The sequence below is a fragment of the Theropithecus gelada genome, chromosome 2 (assembly GCF_003255815.1).
Source record: "Theropithecus gelada isolate Dixy chromosome 2, Tgel_1.0, whole genome shotgun sequence".
NCBI classification, from domain to species: domain Eukaryota; kingdom Metazoa; phylum Chordata; class Mammalia; order Primates; family Cercopithecidae; genus Theropithecus; species Theropithecus gelada.
The window spans coordinates 61,793,709-61,809,268 of record NC_037669.1 but is presented as its reverse complement, the minus strand read 5'-3'; the positions used below and the strand labels follow the sequence as shown (position 1 = coordinate 61,809,268).

The 15,560-nt window shown below is 42.8% G+C and overlaps 1 protein-coding gene across 2 annotated transcripts in view; it reads right to left on the bottom strand.

Annotated features, from left to right (window-relative positions):
* IL5RA (interleukin 5 receptor subunit alpha) overlaps positions 1-15,560 on the bottom strand; it is a 63,568-nt gene that overhangs the window by 3,841 nt on the left and 44,167 nt on the right. The window contains exons 10-11 of one of the 2 annotated variants that reach the window (XM_025376670.1): positions 3,270-3,366; positions 1,526-1,610 (exon numbers count right to left, since the gene is read on the bottom strand). In XM_025376670.1, coding sequence (XP_025232455.1) covers positions 1,526-1,610; positions 3,270-3,366 — 182 coding nt within the window. The remainder of the gene's footprint in view (positions 1-1,525; positions 1,611-3,269; positions 3,367-15,560) is intronic. The other variant, XM_025376671.1, reaches the window with a different exon arrangement.

Genomic DNA, 15,560 nt, shown 5'->3' with positions numbered 1-15,560 from the left:
GCCATTCTCCTGCCTCAGCCTCCCGAGTAGCTGGGACTACAGGCGCCGCCACTACGCCCGGCTAATTTTTTGTATTTTTAGTAGAGACGGGGTTTCACTGTGTTAGCCAGGATGGTCTTGATCTCCTGACCTCGTGATCCGCCCGTCTCGGCCTCCCAAAGTGCTGGGATTACAGGCTTGAGCCACCGCGCCCGGCCGCTCTGTGGCTACTTTCACACTACAATGGCAGAGTTGAAGAGTTGAAACAGAAACCATTTGTCCCTCAAATATTTACTACCTGGCCCTTTACAGAAAAAGTGTGTTGAGCCCTGATCTAAATAACTGTTCACTTTAAGGATAAATTTGACAAAGTGCATTAATTATACACTGAAGAATCACAAACCATTGCTGAGAGAAGTTAAAGAAAGCCTAAATAAATGGAGTGATATGCTATGTTTATAGATAAGAAGACTTCATATTATTAAAATGTCACTTTTCCCCAAATTAACTTATAACTCAACACAATATCACCCCAAATCCCAGCTACCTATTTTTGTAGAAAATTATCAGCTGAATCTAAGATGTATATGAAAATGCAGAGGACCTAGAATAGCCTAAACAACTTATTAAAAAATTTTGGGCCTTATACAAATGGTCTCATGGTTTACAATAAAGCTACAGTAATCAAGACAGTATTGTATTAGCATAAAGACAGACAAATAGATCAATAAAACCAAACAGATACTCCAGAAATAGACCCAACTATATATAGCAACTAATTTCCAGCAGAAATGCCAAGACAAGTCAATGGGGAAAGGATTATTTACTTCAACAAATGATGCTGGAACAATTGAATAGCCATAAGTAAGTGACCACTGGGCTGAACCTAAGTGCTCTGAATGGTGAACAGACCTAAGAAAATGCATACTGGGTGAAATAATTTGCCTTTTCTATAGTCTTTTTTATACTAAAGAGCTAAAGTTCCCTCTGAAAATTCTCTATTAACTTAGATACTCACGTGGAAACATGGAGTCTTAAAACATTAGAGCTAAGCAGAACATTGTACAATCTAATTTGTGTCCCTTATTATACCAGAAAGAAATTCAAAACTCATAGGGTTGAAGAGATTGTCCAAAGTCAGTTAAGGGATGGCTGATATGAAATTAAAATTTAAGACTAACTGGAAAGAACACTTGTAACTCAGTACCTTTCCAATATGTCAGTAATGAACATGCATAATAAAACAATCAGGCAAGCAGGCATGGTGGCATGCTTCTGTAGTTCCAGCTACTTGGGAGGCTGAGGTGGGAGGATCGCTTAGACCCAGGTGTTTGAGACCAGCCTGGGCAACATAGCAAGACCCCATCTCTTAAAAAATACAAACAACTGAATTAGCCAAAGAACAGAATGACTGAAGCAACAGAAATGCTCGTGGTCTTCTGAGTAAAAGCCCTGCCTTGTAATATAGAAAACTAAACCCAATGACAGATCCCAGGGGACTCAATCCTGGACACATATGGCATATCATAAGAACTTTCAATATTACCTCATAGTTAGCAGTTACAAAGAGATCTTTGATATTACTTTTTGGTGCTGGAATTGGTGGAAACAACTTGATCCATAAATGACATCTGAAAACAGAGTAAAGAAGGAATTAGGTGAGCATGAGTATACCTTTTGTCTCTAAATATCTACTCTAAAAATTGACCTGGTTAATTCTAGAACCTGCTGTTTTGTAAATTCAAAATCTTTATGTACCAAGACTTCCAAAATTATAGGTGAAGACTTTGTGGGTACCACAAGGCTTTGTTGTGGCTTCTGAGTCATCCAGGGAAGACCAAATGGGAAAATGCTTTGTGTCAGTGGGTGTTACGAGGCCTAATCTCTCAAAATGAACTTTCAAGTGTGTGATGTTGTGCCGTTTCCTGCAATGCTGATTGAAGCATTCCTTCCTCAACTGTGTTTACTCACAGGGTTTACTTAATTTTGTTTTTTTTGAGACAATGTCTTGCTCTGTCACCCAGGCTGGAGTGCAGCGGCATCATCACAGCTCATTGCAACCTCCATCTCTTGGGCTCAAGCAATTCTCCTGCCTCAGCCTCCTGAGTAGCTGGGACTACAGGCACATGCCACTGTGCTCAGCTAATTTTTGTATTTTTTGAAGATACAGGGTTTCACCACGTTGCCCAGGCTGGTCTCGAACTCTTGACCTCAAGTGATCCTCCAACCTCGGCCTCCCAAAGTGCTGAGATTACAGATGTGAGTCACCATCCCCAGCCGAGTTTATTTGCTTTTCATCTCCTTTGTACTGCCTTCCCCCAACCTGTAGATGCCATCTAAATATAACGTTTATAATATAGTAAAGCTGTTTAATAGAAAAGTCATTTTCTTTTCTTTTCTTTCCTTTTTTTTTTTTTTTTTGAGATGGAGTCTCACTCTGTTGCCCAGGCTGGAGTGCAGTGGTGCGATCTCGGCTCACTACAACCTCTGCCTCCCAGGTTCATAGCTGGGACTACAGGCGTGTACCACCACGCCCGGCTAATTTTTTGTATTTTTAGTAGAGATGGGTTTCACCACATTAGCCAGGATGGTCTCGATCTCCTGACCTCATGATCTGCCCGCCATGGCCTCCCAAAGTGCTGGAATTACAGGTGTGAGCCACCGTGCCCAGCCCTTATAAAACTCATTTTCTAAATTATGAAAGGGCCAAGACAAAACATGTTTTTAAGTCTCCTAAAAGGTCTTGTGCCTTACTGAATGCTAAAATGGGTAAGGGGTACTTATGGGCTATTTGCAGGCTCTAGGATAGGACACCAGATCCACATGCGATTTCTAGAATCTGTGTTTGACCTAATAGCCATCAGCCACTCAGAGGCCTGGTGACCTGATAGTTGAGGATGATGATGTGCAGGCATTCTGGTGATTTTAACCTTCCTGAGCTGTGAAAAGCCTATGCCGACAGCTTACCCAAGACAGCCAAGGACTGAGTGGAAGACTGAGAAGAAATCAAAAGAACCTGCAAGTAGAAACCTTCACAGATATTAAAAGCTGTCGACAACTTCAAGTAGGAGTGAGTGATAGCCGAGGGCTGCGTTGTGCTCTGTCCAACTTCTGTAAATCACCTCTGATGTTTCCACTTTTGATTTGACCTACACTCATCTTGGACAGGTCATCCAGGCACAAAAATACCATAATTTTACCAGATAATAAGCACCTTCTGCCTACCGGAGGCATGGTAAGCCTGTAAAAATGCAGTACTCAGACCTCACTGCAGGTACCCAAATACTTACATTCTACAGATGAGCAAGAGAATTAACAAGATGAAGCAGATGGTTGCCATAAGCACAATGAGAAACCACTCTCTCAAGGGCTTGTGTTCATCTTTTCCTGGTGGAAAACAAAAAAGAAAGAAAGAAGATAAAGTCCAAGTTAGAAGCAGCAGGTAAAAGAAATGATGAGGCTTGGGTCATCAGACAGCTCAGGTTTGAGTTGCTGGTGCTGGGTGGTGCTGGGCAAGTAACTTAATTTCCCTGAGCCTAAGATTTCTCGTCTGTTAAAGATGGGTAACAGCCATCTCACAAAGTTGATATAGGGTGAAATGAAATGGCGGCAGTGAGGCCACTTTTTTTTCTTAAAGAATGATTTATTCAATCAATCAGCAAATATTGATGGCGTTCATTCCATGCACTGTGCCACTTGAATCCTGAAGCTTATTTGTTTTTGGTACTAGTAAGGTTTTTAGTTAGAAAATCCACAAAAAGATAAGCCTACTGAGTAACCCAGTTGCATCACAATCAAAATATTTTACGAAGTTGGAAATTAAACTTTTGGAGGAAGTAAAGAATGAGATAATACTTGTAGTGAACAATAAAGGTATTAGACCCTAAGTGCTTTTCAATCTTAAATACCTTCAAAGCACCCGTTACCATTTTACAGATAGGAAAAGAAGCAAACTGCCATTAAGTCAGTACAGAAAGTCAGTATTTTGTATGCCACTTATTCTCTGTTTAAATTTGCTTTGAATCTACATTCAAGGGACAGATTCTTCTAGGAACTTCTATGATAGCTTTGGGGTGTGTAATTTGTCTTTTAAGTACTAGAAAGGCATCCAAGACAAACTCAAGCCAGGTGGGGTGGCTCATGCCTGTAAATCCAAGCACTTTGGGAAGACAAGGCAGGTGGATCATTTGAGGCCAGGAGTTCGAGACCAGCCTGGCCAACATGGTGAAATCCCATCTCTACTAAAAATACAAAAATTAACCAGGTGTGGTGGCAGACACCTGTAATCCCAGCCACTTGGGAGGCCGAGGCACAAAATTGCTTGAACAGAGGCAGTGGGGGTTGCAGCGAGCCGAGATTGTACCACTGCACTCCAGTCTGGGGGACAGAATGAAACTCTGTCCCGCAACAGCTCCCCTGCAAAAAAAAAAGAAGAAAATAACTCAAGGCCATTTACCAAACAGTGTTTAAAGAGGTTATGTGTTTGCTAACCTGCCTGATTGAATAAGGTAAATCCTGCATCATCTCCCTGAATATGAGTTTCCTTTCTGTGGGAGAGGCTGCTCATTCACTGATTCCTTTATTCATCCATTTAACAAATATTTATTGGGCTCCTATTGTATGTTTGGAACTGTACAAATTACTGGGATTCAGTGGTCAAAAGATCACATACGGGTGCTCCCGTCATAGAGTCCATTAGGAAAGAATCACACTCAGCAAAAAGCAACACAAGCAATGATGTAATGACCAGTGTGCTAAATACTGTGGTGAGGTTTCAACCACACTGCACCAGGAGAAAAGGTTACCATCCCCAGTTTGCCATGATTTGCTTCCTCTAGAAAACAAGAAATACATAAGTGGAATTTTCAGGTCCTTGTTAATAGCCTAAGACTTCCCAAACCTCAAAATACTTAAAACTCAAATCATTCAAGTAACAAGAAGGAGAGATGCCTTGGGATATAATCCTAGTGATTCCAGTCTTGCCTTGTTCTCTTGCTTTTGCTTTTTTGCCTCCTGAGGACCCTTACCCAAGCTTTATCTTCTGCCTCCCGAGAGTTTTAATCTCCTTCTTCATCTCTTCTGTTCTGCTTTCAAATATTCATGGAGTCCTTCATCTTGAATAAGCCATTACCTTGCTCTGCCGTCTGTCTCCACTGTCATCAAACACGTTCTTACTTTATTTCCCAGTCTAAATTATTGAATAAGAGCCAGGTGCGGTGGCTCACGCCTGTAATCCCAGCACTTTGGGAAGCTGAGGCGGATGGATCACCTGAGGTCAGGAGTTCAAGACCAGCCTGGTCAACATGGCAAAACCCTGTCTCTACTAAAAATACAAAAATTAGCAGGGCGTGCTGGCTCGTACTTGTAGTCCCAGCTACTTGGGAGACTGAGGTAGGACAATCGCTTGAACCTGGGAAATGGAGGTTGTGGTGAGCTGAGATCGCACCCTGGCATGCCAGCCTGGGTGACAAAAGCGAGACTGTCTCAAAAAAAAAAAAAAAAAGATTTGGGCCGCTTCATTTCCCATCTCTAACACTGCTTTTTTAATCACGGTGACTTTCTCCTAGTCTAATTCAAAAGACGCTTGTTTTCTTTTTCCAGCTTTATTTTTACTGACCTCCTTCCTGAATTTCAGACTGTGGATAGTTGAGCCCACCTTGAAACCGAGTCCTCAGCTTTATTGCCCCAATCTTCCTCTTCTTAGATGGCACTTCTCCCCATTTTAATTTTGACTTGCCCTCTCCACTCATCCTTTGACCCTTTGGTATTTTCCACTGTGGTCTATTCTTTGAACTTTGAAAAGTATGTTTATACCGCTTCATCTTTTAATTTTGGGAAATCTTTTCCTAGGTTTTTATTCCTGATCCTGCCTGATACTCAGCTCCAGGCCTAGATCTTAGCCTGTCCGTAGGTGAAACCTGCTCGGATATTTCTCAAGGCTGACAACATTCAAAACCAAATGCGTGCTCTTCTTCACATCAAAACCCCTTCTCTCAGTAACTGCCCATTTCAGTCTCAATCCTTCCAAGCCCCCAAACCTGAAGCCTTGAAGTCACTTGGACTCTTTCCATCCTTTACAGGCCCTGTCCCTTCTCCTCATTCCCTCGGTTCATGTCATTACTGTGTACCCAGTGATTAGTGCCAGACAGGCCTGCTTTGTCCAGTGCTTTCATCCCTGCCTAGTCTGGACACCTGGCTTCTAGTGTCAGCTTGCTGTGGAGGTGGTCATTCTGGGCCTTGGTTTCCTCATCTTAAAACATGGCAGTTGAAATATATAATCCTGCAGATCCTTCCCCAGCCAGCACCTTTTCTAGCACCACTCACTCAGTACAGGGTACTGTCACTTCATATATACATACCTTTAATAAAATTGGTTTTAGAAAAGGAGTGCCTTTTTGTGCCGGGTGTGTTGGCGTAATCCCAGCACTTTGGGAGGCCAACGGGCAGATCACTTGAGGTCAGGAGTTCGAGACCAGCCTGGCCAACATGGTGAAAGCCCGTCTCTACTGAAAATATTAAAATTAGCCAGGTATGGTGGCGCCTGGCTGTCATACCAGCTACTAGGGAGGCTGAGGCTGCAGTAAGCTGAGATCATGCCACTGCACTCCAGCCTGGGCTATGGAGCAAGACTCTGTCTCCAAAAAAAAAAAAAAAGGAAAACAAAAGTAGTGCCTTTTTGCTGCTGGAACTTTAAAAGTTGTAATAAAATATAAAAATTAAAAAAGAGAAATCAGTAGTCACTGGAAGTAACTAAGAGCTTATTTTCTATACATATTTTTACATTCCCTTTTTCTGAGTGCTTCTAGGTGCCCAGATACTGTGTAAAGTGCTTCACATACATTCTCAATTCTCACAGCGATGCTTTGAGATGGACACTATTATTCTCACTGTACAGATGCAGGAACTGAGGCAGAAAAGGACAGAGTAAGTCAGCCCCGGCCACCCAGCAAGGAAGTGAGGGAGCCCAAACAGTCCATGCTCTTAGCCTTGATGCAGGAATCCCATTCCTCTCCCTCCCTCTGCAAAACTGAGGGCACACTGAATACACAGGAACTTCACTTCACTTATTCTAAGCATTGCTTTTCCTTGAGAACTCTCCTGAGCATCATCCCTATAGCTCTCTGTGCTTCACTGTGGGAAGCCCTGTTCTATTGTTTGCATCCCCGCTGCCTGATAAGGCTAAGTGTGCAGGCAGCTTCTCTAATTAAAGGTGGCTGCTTTGCAAACTACCGTTCCTCCTGACATTCCCCAAACTCTAGGTGAGACTGAAGCACTTGATTAAAAACCTATGACTATACTATTTATTTATTTATATGAGATAGAGTCTTGCTCTGTCACCCAGGCTGGAGTGCAGTGGCATGATCATAGCTCCCTGCAGATCCTGACTCCTGGGTTCAAGCAATCCTCTCGCCTTAGCCTCCCAAGTAGCTGGGACTACAGGCGCGCATCACTGTGCCTACCTAATTTTTAAAATCTTTTGTAGAGATGGGGCCTCAGTATGTTGCCCAGGCTGGTCTCAAGCTCCTAGACTCAGGCAATTCTCCTGCTTTGGCCTCCCAAACTGCTGAGATTACAAGCGTGACCAACTGTGCCTAGCCCTATGGCTATAGTTATTTTTTTTTCAAGTTTTATTTTGAAATATACTTATGTCTATTGTTTTACAAAAAAGCATTCGCCACATTTTGTTAAATAATGGAAAATGGACCCTTAAAGTGGCAAAGCTTTTATTTTCCTAAATCCTACAGATACTCGATGGTTCCAGGATTAATATTCAGTTCTCTGGATTGGAGCTGAGTGCTCTGTTAGACTTCGTTTTTACTGCATTCTCTCTTAGGTAATGTGAAGAGTAGCTGGGACAAACAAATACCAGCAAATCAAATACTGTCTTACTTTATCTCCCAGTCTGATTTCCTGAATAAGGCATTCAGCCTGCTTCATGGCTCCATCTCTCAAACTATTCCATGCTCGTAACCATTATGCAAGTATCCCGATAACCACATTCAGAAACTGTAGGTTCAGAGACACGGGATTCTAATTCAGCAAGTGGTACATCAGCAGAAAAAATGTTATCCTGTTTACAACTAGGTTAAACCAACAGAAAAAGTATGGGTCCTGCAGAAAGAAGGGGCAGTGTTGTAAATAATTATCAGGGTCACACTGTCAGTCACGTTTGGGTCTTAAATTGTGCAATACCCCCTAGCCTGATATGGCAAGTTCTGATAACAGTACCGTTTTCTTCTGACCATGATTACAAAAATCTTTTCAGTTAAACCACTCTCGAGTTATTCACTTCAGCCCTCATTTTGATAAGCGAAGATTCTCACTGAATTAGCAAAAATATAGAGGCAACCCTGATTTTATTTCATTAAATGAAAAAAAGTTATTGATGCATACAAAGTACTACGTGAGAAGCAAAGTCATGGTCACTGCCGGGAGGGAGTTGGCACATTAGTCATTTCTCCTGGCCTGGCTTCTCCAGTTGCCCCAAATGCATTAGGGCTACTCACCTATAGCCAGTTGAAAACAGAACTAACCCCTGAGAACACAATCAAGGTCAGCTTTTCCTTGAAGAAAATATAAATTGGCAGGAAAATTTTGTGCAAGAAGAAGCTTTCACATACTCATTGCCAAGTAGAAATTACTTGTGGATTACTTGTGGTCAGTTACTTATTTATGCCAAAAAAAAAAAAAAAAAACCACCCAGTAGATTAGTGAATTAAAGTAAGCACCTACTCTGTTTTGCTGAAAGTAGAGCAAGGAGAGAAGATCCCACTGAGAGCATACATTCTTTGGGTCAAAATGATTAAGAATTTCAATACTTTAAAAGTTGGGAGATCCCATAATGTAGTCTTAGTTTGAATTCTGGGGTCTCCAACCTTGGAGATTTTAAAAAGAAAATGTATTTCCAGGTAATTTGGCTCTTTTCTCTGACTCAAGGAGAATACCTTTCTTGCCATTAAAAAGGAAGTCACAGATGTTTCTTTTCAAGAAATCAATGGGCACTGCCATTTGGTTATGCAAAAATGGGTTTCAGAAAGAAGAAGTCACACAGCCTGTCCTTGTAAGGAGGACAAGCTCTCCAGACTCCCTATTTGATTCCTGGGTGCTTTTTAGGCATCGCTAACTTAGACCATTTGGGAAATTCAGTTTCTGGTGTCTGGGGACCTCAGTTTCCATTATTTTTGACATCTTAACCATTTGACCTTGCAAAGAAGCCAATAGTCTGCTATTCTTCTATGACCCTAGAATGTATATGGAGTGGGACATGGGGTGCAGGTGGGCTGAGACAGTGGCAACACAGAGGGCAGAAGGACTCCAGGTATTGCACCCAAACTAGTCCCAGCTCTGCCTCTGGGAGTTTTGTCAAGCCACTTCCCTTTTAGGGCTGCAGTCTCTCTTGCTCTAGAATTCTATGATCTATGAGGTTTACACTAATAGCTCTTAGGAGGTAAATTTGATTTGGAAGCCTGTTCCACCTTAAATTGTGCATGTAAGTATGAACTTTCAGTGCTTACATATTGATTTTGAATCTGATTTCAGACTCAACAATAGGTTTCCAGGGAAAAGAGCTAATTAGTAAATTGATGGGATGCTTCCAACGGAGCAGGCCTGCTGTGTTTTTAGAACCAGCAGGTGCTGAAAGAAGTTCAAATGGCACCAACAGGGTTGGATAATTGAGAGGATGTCAATATGGTAGTCTATGATACAGGGTTTAACTAGCTTCCTGTGACTTGCCTCTGGTTGGAGGGGAGACTGTGGCATCATTCATGAATGAGCACCCCAAACCAGATCACAGGCTCCCAGTGCAAGCAAGTCAGGAGCAGACCTTTTGGGTGAGTGAGCTTTCGAGGCAGCTGTCAAATGGACTGTGGGAGGTACCTGGTTTAGAGAAATAAAAAGAGGACAGCAAAATGCAGCTTCAGTGAACAAAATGTGTAGAGTAGTGAAGGACCCAGATCAAACACACACAACCTGCACTATCTTCATCTGGTGGAACTGGGCTTGAATGAACTGAATAGAGAGAGGAAATGGAGACTGTGTATTTGTGTACATGTGTGTATTTGTGTGCATCATGCATGTATTTGTGTGCATGCATGTATTTGTGTGTGCATTCAGGATTAACTGGTTGGTTCACTGCAGTTAATTTTACTGCTTGTTAAGTTTACTGCTTGTTTGCATTATCCCCCAGTAGGACTAGACTTGATGAAGTTGAGAGGGGAATTCCTCATGGCAGTCTTCTTCTCTGCAGGCTTTCCCACAAAGCACCAAGGGCCATGTACCTTCTAGGGCCCCCCAAGCAACCCAGAATTTTCTTCCCTGTAAGGGGCTGCTGGGCCTGTTTTATCAACCTGCTAAAGCAGATGAAAGCTGGCTGCAGAGCATGTGGTCATCACATAGAAGTAAGCAACAAGGGATAAAGAAGTTTAGTCCTAGACTGAGTGTGGTGGCTCAGGCCTGCAATCCCAGCACTTTGGGAGGCCAAGGTGGGTGGATCACTTGAAGTCAGGAGTTCAAGATCAGCCTGGCCAACATGGTGAAATCCTGTCTCTACTAAAGATACAAAATTAGCCGGGCCTGGTGGTGTGAGTAATTCCAGCTACTCTGGTGGCTGAGGCAGGAGAATTGCTTGAACCCCCATGGGAGGTGGAGGCTGCAGTGAGCCGGGATCATTGTGTGACTGCACTCCAGCCTGGGGGACAGAGCGAGACTCTATCTTATTAAAAACAAAACAAAACAAAACAAAAAAACCCCCAGAGGTTTAGCCCTAGTTCTGCCACTTGCTACCAAAGTGACCTTCAGCAGGGTAGCCTCTCCAGCTTCTATGTCCTGCATTATAAAACAGGGAGACGGACTGAATAAATTAACACATGTGAAGTGCTTAGCACAGTGCTGGTACATAGGTGCTCAATAAATATTACTTATTGTAATTACGATTAGGATGAAATGCATTGTGTCAACAAATTCATCAAGATAATTTCCCTTTCATCAAAGCGAGGCCAAAATTGGAGTGCTATCAGAATTCCCAAAATGCAGAGTGATAAACTCAGGTCAGGAGAAATAAACACACACCAAATATTCCAGATACTGAGGAAGAGAAATGGAAGTTCCTGCCCTTCAAGGATTTAGGGTTCATAATGTTATGAAGAACTTGGACAGGAACATTTAGACAAGAACGGCCTGAAGAAACTAACTTCATTCCCAATGGCTTGTCTGGATGGAGACTGACAAGGTCAAGAGCTGGCAGAGCTTCCTGCTTTCACAGCCCCCAGCCCCTCTGGCTGAGCTTGGCCCATCCTCCAGCCTCAGTTTCCCTGGCTGGAGTAATAACCACCAGGGCCATGGAACATCTCGAAAAGAACCCAAGTGTGGAGCCAGTCCTCTGGGTGGGTTCCAAACCCAGGTGTCCCACTTACTATCTGTGTAGCTTCCAGCAGTTCCTTCACCTGTCTGCATCTGTTTTCTCACCTGGGTGATTAGGAAATCATGTATGTGATGATAAATAAGATGATGTAGGTGAATATGTCCTGCACAGGGGCTGGCCCCCTGACAGAGTCCCTCCCTCCCCCAAGCTGCCATCCCACCATGAGGCAGAATGTATACCTAGAAGGGTGGTGCAGACACCAATAGAGGTGGCTGTGCCTGAAAGCGCTGTGGGAACTCCCTGCTCCTGGCAGTTGGAGATGAAATCTGAAAGGTCCCTGTTAACCCTCCTTCAGGCCAGTGGGATGACCACTGGGGTGAGGCAGTCCTGCTCCACTGGTGGGAACAAATGGGGCTGCCAGGTGGGATCTAACCAGGCTGGACAAAAGGAAGCAGTGTGACCAAGCCATCTGTCTACACAGGAAAACCAGAACCACAATAAGCTGTGTTAGTCTTAAGTCAGCCTAAGTGGGTCTTTCATGTTGTTACTGGGTCAACTCTTGTTCCTTTTAAGCAATTTTTGCTACGGTATAGACCCAGAGGCTCCCATCTCAAACCTCACAAGAGTTTTGCAAGATTATTTTGGAAGGCCTGGGGATAGCTCATGTGGACCCTTCTACAACATTTCCCTTTCATCTTTCTCCTTGTTTCACCATAGTGTGAGAATTTAACAAGAAAAAGTTGCTGAAGGAGAGGGATGGGATAAGGAGAGACATAGAGAAGGGATCAGAGCTCCAGGTAGGAGTCAGAGTCCAAGGAATCAGGTTGGAGCTGCGGGACCTTGGCACAATGCAGGCAAACTAGAAAATGAAGATGTATTTGATGGTCCCAAAGGTGACTCCAGTTTTTGATTCCAGGTGCCCAGGACAAAGGTACGAAGTCACCTCATACATCAGCCCATGAACGTCAAGTCAAAAGGAAAAGGCACAGGAGTTTCTCTGGGGTGGCCTTCCTTCCAGCCCATATTCCCATAGGCCACCCTGATACCCTATCTCAACCCATTTTCATTAAGTCCTAACAGATTCTAGGCTGTGTCACAGGACTCTGAGACACCCACCCCACCAGCTCAAACTCTTGAGAGGAAAGCAAAGGCCAAGATTTCCTATGAGCAACACATCTCTATGTTTAAGGAGCTGCTGGGGGCAGCAGGTGCTCCTGTCTGCTGTGACCTCGTGACTGAGTGATCTGAAAACTGTGCTGAGTCTTCTTCAACTCCCCTGGGTGTAGGTGCCATACATCTCAAGACTAAAGAAAGCTTTAAAAAAATACATTTTTAATGGAACCCAGTAGCATCATTGCATAGATCCTGGCCATCAAATTTTGCCTTCAGTGAGGTCAAAGCAAAACCCCATCGTTTCTTTGAAGGGCAATTGCAGTGATTGTGGTCTGTCACAGAAGAAGCAGGTCTCAGAACTACTGATCCTGACCAAAGACACAGCCAGAAATAAGAGCAGGGTAGACCCACATAACTCTCTTTTTCCGTAAGCAAGGACATGACCATGGGAAAATTTATTTTCATCATTCCTTGTTTCACACTTGGCATTTGAGCTTCATGGATGGAGGAAAGAAGAGAAGGTGATGGACTTGAGAAAACACACAGCTTCATGAAGACCAGGGTCAGGAAACAAAAAGTTTCGATAAACAGGAGACAGCAAAGATAACAAAGGAACAGAAGAATCGGAAGTTAAGAAAGTTTAAAAAGGAGAAAGACATGTGAAAATTGGGAAGTTAGCTCTTAAGATAAGACAGAGAAGCCAGCTGACATAGGGCAGTTGATAACGAGTACTGATAAAGCGAAACTGCTACTTCCATAAAAAAAAATTCCCGCCCAGCTCAGTGGCATGTGCCTATAGGCCCAACTACTCAGGAGGCTAAGGCAGGAGGATTGCTTGAGCCCAGGAGTTTGAGACCAGCGTGGGCAACATAGTGAGACCCCTCATCTCTTAAAAAAAACATTCTGAATCAAATTGTAGGTCTCATTCAGTTTTTGAGAAATCTTCCAAAGGAGAAGTCACTATGTCAAAAAGACGCCTAAGGTGCATGTTTATCATAGCACAATTCACAATTGCAAAGATACAGAATCCCCCTAAGTACCTATCAACTGATGAGTGGATAAAGAAAACATGGTAAATATACACCATGAAATACTACTCAGTTGTACAAAAAGAATGCAATAATGTCTTTTGCAGCAACTTGGATTGAATTAGAGGCCATTACCCTAAGGAAAGTAACTCAGGAACGAAAAACCAAATACCACATGTTCTCACTCATAAATGGGAGCTAAGTTTTGGGTACACAGAAGCATACAGAGTGGTGTAATGAACACTGGAGACTCAGAAGGGGAGAAGGTGGGAGGAGCATGAGGGATAAAAAATTACCTATTGGGTATGATACAAACTATTCAGCTGATGGGTACAATAAAAGCCCAGACTTAACCACTATACAAGTCATCCATGTAACCAAAAACCACTTGCACCCCTAAAGCTGTTGAAATAAAAAAATTATTTTTAATTAAAAAAATTCCATGCTCTGGAAATTCTAGGACAGGAGAGCCAATCAGGCACTGTTCAGAGCAAGCGAAGAGCACTCACTTGCTAATTATACCCTCTCCCTGCTGTCCCCTGTGCCCCTTGGCTGGCCAGAGACCTTACCAACGGAGCTGGACAGCACCCCCTTCCTCTCCCAGCTCCCCTTATCTCATCAATCAAAACTTACCCTGTGTCTCATTTTTTTAATGAAATAACCTTGGGCTATAATGGGTTAATTAGTTAATCAAATCTATTCTAATTCACTAATTGGCTCATATGTCATCTATTTGAGAAAATCGTATAAATAGCCACTTCTTGGCTGTTTGCAACTGCTGAGTCATTTAGTATCTCAGGACCTCCATTTTCTTACTTTAAAATAACGGTGGGGGGGAATTAATGTCTAAGAAAGGGGTGATATTTGAGTTGAGTCTTGGCGTAAAATGGAATGGAAGGGCTGCAGCGTGCTATTTTTAAGATAAGGCAAAAGAGGAGAGAGCGTGTTCAAAGGAAATGAATGTAGCAGCAAAATCGCCTGATAGACTTCTAGCTGAGCATAATTATTGCTGCATCCTCAAGGGATAAAAAAGAGCCATGCAAAATGTCCCAGAGGGGCTTGGACTTCCTATTATGTTTATTAATCATCTTGATGAAAACGGAAAGTCTACATTGATTAAATTCACTAATGATCCTAAACTGAGTGAGGAGTAAATTCCAGAAAGGATGGATTTATAAGGTGAGTAGTAATATTAATCAGCTCATCTTCATGAAAAGGGTGGCAGTAAATGAAATGGGATTTGCTATAGATAATGGCAACGAGGTACACCTGGGGGGAAACGATAATGAGTCCAGATTCAAACTAGGAAGGTATTATTTAGGAAATAATAATGGTGAGAGAGCTCTAAAGTGGAGAGTGAATAATAAATTAAAAACAAGCTTAAAATAAGTGTTCATTATGGATCACAATTTCACTCTCAGTACTTTTGCAGTGGGGTGGTACAGAGAAGGTGAACGTGAATGGCAGAGATGGAAGCAGGTTTGTAGTGCAGCACTTATATTTTACTGGTGAGGACGCTGAGGCCCAGAGAGGTTAGGTATAGACCGACCAGGTCAGGGTGGAAAAACCCTGTCACGCTGGTCACCACTCTGTCCCCTGCGGTGGTGGCAGGAGATCACGATTCCTTCTGACAATCTAAATTTAGCCTCAGAATCCTCAATGCTGCACTCTAAGCAGTCTCTCATTACTTTGCTCACAAAATATTATCTCGTGTCATCTCTAGCTTATATCATAGAGCTAGACGTTGGCAGAGCCGTGGCTAAAAACCTAGATGTCCTGAATGTCTAGTGCTTCTATTTCACCCTGTACGTTCTAAATTCTCAGCAGGCAACAGTGACTATAACTTCAAAAGTCAAAGACTCAGAAAGCATAACTCACTTCTTATCCAGGGTTCTGACCTTGGTGCCCATCATCTTGGTTTAAGTTTCCTTAGACAGCATTTAAAAATCTCCCAAATTGAATATATATAGAGAGAGGTGTTGGGAAGACACTTAGAAATAGCAATAGTTTTGAGCCAGTGAGTTTTGTGCCCCTGGGGAGTCACAGAAAGCATTTTTAAAAAGAAGTCTATTGAATTC